The sequence below is a fragment of the Octopus bimaculoides genome, chromosome 14 (assembly GCF_001194135.2).
Source record: "Octopus bimaculoides isolate UCB-OBI-ISO-001 chromosome 14, ASM119413v2, whole genome shotgun sequence".
Lineage (NCBI taxonomy): Eukaryota > Metazoa > Mollusca > Cephalopoda > Octopoda > Octopodidae > Octopus > Octopus bimaculoides.
In genome coordinates this window covers 48369164-48376184 of record NC_068994.1, presented here as the reverse complement: position 1 = coordinate 48376184, position 7021 = coordinate 48369164, and the positions used below count along the sequence as shown (strand labels likewise).

The 7021-nt window shown below is 39.6% G+C and overlaps 1 protein-coding gene across 1 annotated transcript in view; it reads left to right on the top strand.

Moving 5' to 3' along the window:
* The window catches only part of LOC106876371 (stabilin-2), a 38634-nt gene extending 35495 nt beyond the window's left edge, over positions 1 to 3139 (top strand). Inside the window, exons 16-17 of the mRNA XM_052972601.1 lie at positions 1372 to 1485; positions 2902 to 3139. Of these exons, the coding sequence (XP_052828561.1) occupies positions 1372 to 1485; positions 2902 to 3020 (233 nt within the window). The 3' untranslated portion in view covers positions 3021 to 3139. The remainder of the gene's footprint in view (positions 1 to 1371; positions 1486 to 2901) is intronic.
* The last annotated feature ends 3882 nt before the right edge of the window (positions 3140 to 7021 follow it).

Sequence of the window (7021 nt, the reverse complement as noted above, 5' to 3'; positions counted from 1 at the left end):
TGTGTGTGTGTGTGTGTGTGTGTGTGTGTGTGTTTGAAGTATATTATATGACGCTTCTTTAAAGCGACGAGCTAGCTGAATCGTTAGCGCAGCGGACGAAATGTTTAGTGGTATTTCTTCCGGCACTTTACGTTCTGAATTCAAATTGCACCGAGATCGACTTTGCTTTTCATCCTTTCGGGGCAGATAAAATAAGTACCAGTTAAGCACTGGGGTTGATGTAATCGACCAGCTCTTCCCGGAAGAAATTTCAGACCTTGTGCCAATGGTAGAAAGGAATATACTATGCTCCTTTCTATCGGGTACTGAAATATGCGATTTGTGTGTAAGGGTGAAAGTTGAGATATGCTCTGTGCAAGACATTAATGATTAATTCTCATGGCAGACTAATTTACCTTCTTTTACAAGCGTAGACACACACATATATATGTGCCTGTATATATTTTTTAACGTATATAGATACGTTAAGGAGGCGCAATGGCCCAGTGGTTAGGGCAGCGGACTCGCGGTCATAGGATCGCGGTTTCGATTCCCAGACCGGGCGTTGTGAGTGTTTATTGAGCGAAAACACCTAAAGCTCCTACGAGGCTCCAGCAGGGGATGGTGACGAACCTTGCTGTACTCTTCCACCACAACTTTCTCTCACTCTTTCTTCCTGTTTCTGTTGTACCTGTATTTCACAGAGCTAGCCTTGTCACACTGTGTCACGCTGAATATCCCAGAGAACTACGTTAAGGGTACACGTGTCTGTGGAGTGCTCAGCCACTTGCACGTTAATTTCACGAGCAGGCTGTTCCGTTGATTGGATCAGCTGGAACCCTCGACGTCGTAAGCGACGGAGTGCCAACAAGATACGTTAAAAAATATGTGTATGCATTTTTGCTTGTTTGTATGTATGTATGTATGTGCGTATGTATGTATATGTCAGATCACTTTTAGTGCTACTGGTTAAATGTAACACAGTACAATTTGTCGCATGATCGGGCCGTCAGCAACAAAACCGGTAACCCTACCGAGCTTGCTTAATAAGGAGAGTGGTTTTCGTTGGATCATCCTGTACGATGACAAACAAGACCTGCCAAAGGAGGATAAACTCAGTAGTGTCAACGGCCATCATACAGATGGGAGTGAGAGATCCCTAGACTTTGTTTAGACATCTCTGTAGGAGAAGAAAATTCCGAAATAGCAACCCACCTCATTGCGAAGCCGGAGATCTTGCTCTTGCTTGTTTCTGAACTGGTTGAGAGTCTTCGCATGTTCTACAAGCTGCTATTGACTTTAAATTTTAGCACGGGCCTTGTTTGGTGCGACAATTTTAGAAAATTCTTATCTCAAAGTAACAAATTTTCCTTTTGTCTCTTTCGTCTCTAGCAATAATAAAATATCATACTGTGCGCGGAATATTGTGGACTCCAGGCATGCGCACTGGTAAGCTGAGAACACTGTCCGATGACGCTTCAGACCTACTAACTGTCAAACTGAAACGTGAGTAACTGCTCAATAACTTTTAACAGTGCACACACACACACACACACACACAGAGGTTGTGATGCCTAAAATTTCAAGTGCTTTTCAAGTACTGTGCGATGTTCATGTGTGGAAAAGATGTGACGTATGCGATTGGGTATTTGTACTGTTGCAGAGGTCAATGGAAATCATTTTGCCATTGAAGGATGCTCTCTCATAGTTTTTTTTGTTTTTTTTTTAATGGAAGCAAAGTACGTGGATTTACAGTTTATGAATTCGGTTGATGTGCTTTAACTCCAAAGTCTTCCGTGATCGAGCAGACTCTTGGTCAAAAGCATTCCATCCTTGACCGTCCTGTACTTTCTTCTGTACAGGGAACCGAAGAGGAGTACATTATCCAATGTACCGTTTTTTTTTTAAGAGAATGAGGTGTGAATCGATGGAGATTTGGCTGTTCTTTCTAATAGGTCGAGTGATAACGTTGAGACCATTTCCTTGGATTCGTTACGGAGACAGATGTTTGTGAAAGATTAAGGAGTAAAGAATGATATAAACTGGAGCGTGTGTTATTAGAAGTGATTGTAAGTACATCACTAATGTACAGAAGGGAGAATCTGAGAAGCCTTACTGAACCTTCCTCCCACATCCCCCTACCCCAATCCACTTCACTCTTACACTCGCACACCTCCCCTATGTCCGCCTCTATACATAGATATCTTCCTATATACAGCCTTGCCTCCTCCCTTCCTAGCTCCTCCCCATAGAATCACATTTTCTTTCTTTGCTACCACCTTCCTCCTTCTTTATATTTTTCCATTCTTTTATTTTGGGTGGGCGATGAAGGATTAGCGTCCGAAATGTCAAAACCCTTTCCCTTCCTTTTAAACATTTAACAAATACAGTTAAAACTTGCTCCTTTTAGGACTTCCTTTTTTGCTCATTGTGTGTATGTGAGTGTAATATAAATTAGACAATTTAACAAAGAAATCTGTAATAATGACATCACATCTACATATTCGTTTTGCTCACTCTGGAAATCCTGGATTGTTTTAGTTTCGTTAGTAATCATAGTTATATGTCTTAGACCAAAGATCACCCAGACCCACACATCTATTCCTATTCTCCTTAAACATCTTCTTTCTCGTCTCTTACACACACACACACACACACACTCAAATTCACAGATACATATACACAGCACATACACATTTAATCACTTCTTCAACTTCACCAAATCCTAAATTTTTTTTTTGGCGATGGGCAGGGTTGCTGATTGATTCACTAAAAATGAAGAAAAGAATTATTCTCAGCCACACTCACTTCATTCACTTCAACTCATTTAACTCAGAGTCCTTTTTTTTCCCCTTTTTCTTTCTTATTCCAATGATGATCATCACTGCCACCACCACCACCATGAATAATTACTGCCTCCAGATTTTCATGTCACAGTTCAAAATGCCCAAATCATCAACCGTGACATCTCTGCCAACAATGGTGTCATTCATACCATCGACACAGTCTTATTCCCTCCATCAAAAAGTGTCATCGGTTAAATACTGCCACAATTATTACTGATACTGCAATGGCTACAGCAACCATCAAAATAAAGCCAAGAACAACGCTACAGTCAATAAAGAGGAGAGACATGAATAAAGGCAACATTGTAATAATATTTCTATTGTTCTTTTATTTTTTTATTCCTTTATTTGTTTCAGTCATTTGACTGCAGCCATGCTGGGTGACCACCTTGACCCCAGGACTTATTTCTTAAGCCTAGTATTTATTCTATCGGTTTCTTTTGCCGAGCCACTAAGTTATGGGGACATAAACACACCAACACCGATTGTCAAGCAGTGATGGAGACAAACACAGACACAAAGACACACACAAGAGGCTTCTTTTAGTTTCTGCCTACCAAATCCACTCACAAAGTTTTGGTCAGCCAGAGGCTATAGCAGAAGACACTTGCCCAAGGTACCACACAGTGGGACTGAACCTCAAACCATGTGATCAGTAAGAGAGCTTCTTACCACACAGCCACAGGTGTCCGCCTTCCATGCTAGCATGGGTTGGACGATTTGACTGAGGACTGGTGAACCAGGTGGCTACACCAGGCTCCAATCTGATTTGGCAGAGTTTCTACAGCTGGATGCCCTTCCTAATGCCAACCACTCCGAGAGTGTAGTGGGTGCTTTTACGTGCCACCGGCACGAAGGCCAGTCAGAAGGTACTGGCAACGGCCACGCACGAAATGGTGTATTTTACGTGCCACCTGCACAGGAGCCAGTCCAGCGGTACCAGCAACGAACTCGCTCGAATGTCTTTTCACGTGCCAGGAAGGCGACATTGGTAACGGTCACGCTCAAATGGTGCTATTTACGTGCCACCGGCACAGAAGCCAGACAGCTGGTGCTCTGGCAACGATCACGCTCGGACGGTGCTCTTAGTGATCTACTGGTACAGGTACCATCACGACTTCGATTTCCCCAGCAGCCTCACAGTATGCATATACATTATCAGCCATGATATCTTTAGACTATGTTTTCATAGTGAAAACCAAGTTACAATCCTTAAATTGATATCATCTCTGAACAGCATGGCAAATGCTCTGCTAATCTAAATGGACCTGGGGGTCCAATCGAGGCTAAATTTGCTATCCTCACTCCACCTGCTTTCTACAATATGCAAGATGACTTGCATAGATATGTCAATTAGCTAGTGACATCCGACTTACAAAAACAAAATAGTCAATTAGTTTAGTTTGTTAGCCAATTAGCTAACACCTTGGCTTAAATCTTTGACTCTGCATTTAGAAATGTTATGCACCTAAATTTAAACACAATATTGTCCCCTACCCATGTGTTTGTTAAAAAACACCATTATTCCCTAGATCACCTAATTGGGAATTACTGCACTCTAGCAGTTGCAGTACACATCTAGTACCGAAACAACAGTAAACAAATTATGTATGTTCAAATACAGTTCTGAACACCAATCTTAATGTCTTGGAGATATTCTCCCTATACAGCAGTTCAATACTTCCTACATCTCCGATTGTGTTGTAGACCATTTCATACTACTTCACTTGCGCTGAAAGTTGTAGAAAACTATCAATACAGAAAATAATACACATTACACCAATTTGATCAAAAGAAAAAGAAAAAGAAACAAATTCAATGGTAGGATTCAAATCTCGTATCTATAGCTTGTCAGGCAACAGCGTTAGCAGTTATATTACAGAGTGATAACCATTTATTTTTCTCACACTAAATTATGTGTTCTTTATGATGGAATGGCAGATGCTCTGTAATATAATCAGTAATGCAGTGGTCTCCTGACAAATGATATTAAGGCCTAACATTTACCAAAAACATCTTTCTAAATTCAAAACTAATAAAGGTACAGCTTAAATTCTACCATCTCCGATCCATTCCTCTTCCCTAAATATTTGGATGAAGTGTCTCCGATAGATTTTACAAATCTGTTTGAGAACAGTTGCCACTTATTTATCCTGGTTTGTCACAAGAATCTAGTCATGATGTCGTTTCCAACTCACATATCATCCCAGCAAATGGCTTTCATGTCCTCATATATGCTTAATCCAGCACACAAATCTTGTCCTTAGAGTTGAAGAAATAGTCGACAGCCATTCTTTCCACTACCAATTTTGCAGCAATATTTTACTTTAATTAATTAGAGAAGACAGGACAGTTCCATGGCAGACTCTCGGAGAATGGCGATATAGATATGGTCGCTGTTCAGTTTGAATTTCTTTGGAAAGTTAGAGACTGCAGACAGTAAGAAGCATACTTTACTCTCTTGTCTGCTGTCTCACAAAATCGGTGGTAGGTGACTTCTTTCAGGTGATTTATGCATCATTCTACATCAAATGAACTGGTAATAAATGGCATGGGAGTTGAAAGTTTGATAAAGCAACTATTATGAAAGAAAAGTTACTGTTTCCTAAAACCGTAACTGGTGAACCTAATAGATGTTCCTTTCCCCCAATTTAGCCTCTCCAAGTAGCAACAGTGCTCAACTCGGCACAGGCTATTTTATGTACCCCACAATGCCCAAAGGCCAGTTTCTCTGACTAGCAACAATACTCAACTTACAACAGGTTAACTTCACTGGGTAGAAACAATGTCCAGCTTCACACAAGTTAATCTCTCATAGTAAATACGATGCTTAACAATACACAGGCTATCAACAATGTTGTTCAACATTTATTGTGATTATTTTGGCTGGTGCTATTCGGGGGGGGGGGGGTCTTTTGCCCACATTGTCTTGGGGAGAATACAACCTACTGATTTAGTCTTCATGAAAAGATTTTCTAGGGTTTCCATGTATTATAATAATTTCAGAAGTAATGTTTTTCCCAGGGCTAGTCATTTCACTTTTATTTTGTATTATGCATTTAGTGAATGATAATGTCATGGGTTATCAGTTTCCAATTGTGAAAGAAACGAGGGGATACGAGTACAATATGGGCAAAATTAAAACCACAAGGTACATTTAGTTCCACGGGACAGATGGAATTTGCTGAGGCAGGTTTTCTACAGCTATATGCAAGGCATTCCTGTCAACAACCGTCACTTGTTTCCAACCAAAGTAATATTTTCCCATGGCTAGACATGTTTACACAGAATAGGAATGAATGAATGACACTAATTTCGTTGAGAATAACATTAAGAATACATCATGTGTTTGTAGAATGCACAGCCACATATATGCTAATTCAATAAGCATGTAATTCAGTTGATTGGGTACTCATTGTTGACACCAGGGAAGATTCGTTCTTTTATATTTCACCTTAAGGCAGTGAGTTGGCAGAATCATTAGCACACGAGACGAAATGCATAGCAGTATTTTGTCTGTCGTTACATTCTGAATTCAAATTCCGCCAAGGTTGACTTTACCTTTAGGGATCAATAAATTAAGTACCAATTACATATTGAGGTCAATGCAATCGACTGGCCCCTTACCCCAACATTTCAGGCCTTGTGCCTGATTATTTTATATTTCCTCTAATCATTTCTAGCATAGGCAGAAACAAGAAATTTGAGGTAGGGACAAGTCCATTGAAATCAAACCACCACTCCAATATTTTACAAATTTTTTATCAACTTTTGAAAGATGTCTGACAAAAATCAACCATGACAAGATTTGAACTAAATATAACTAAATACTGCAAGTCATGTAGTCCAACATTCAACCATTTCTGCCACTCTATAGCAACAGCAAAAATGATTTCTGACATAGGCACAAGGCCACAAATTTGAGGGACAGAGTAGTTGATTAGCACTTTCTATAAACAGCAAAAGAATGAAGGGAGAAGTTGAAAATCAGAATGTAAGGAAGGTAACTAAATACCGCAAAGCATTTAATCGGTCTTTCAATCACAATAACAATTAAAAAGAAAAAAAAAGAGGGGCAAAAAGCTAATCCAATTCTTTACTTTTAATTTATTAATGTTCATAAATGAAGATTAGAAAGGAAAAGAACAAGCAAATAAATATATACATATATATATATATATATATATATATATATA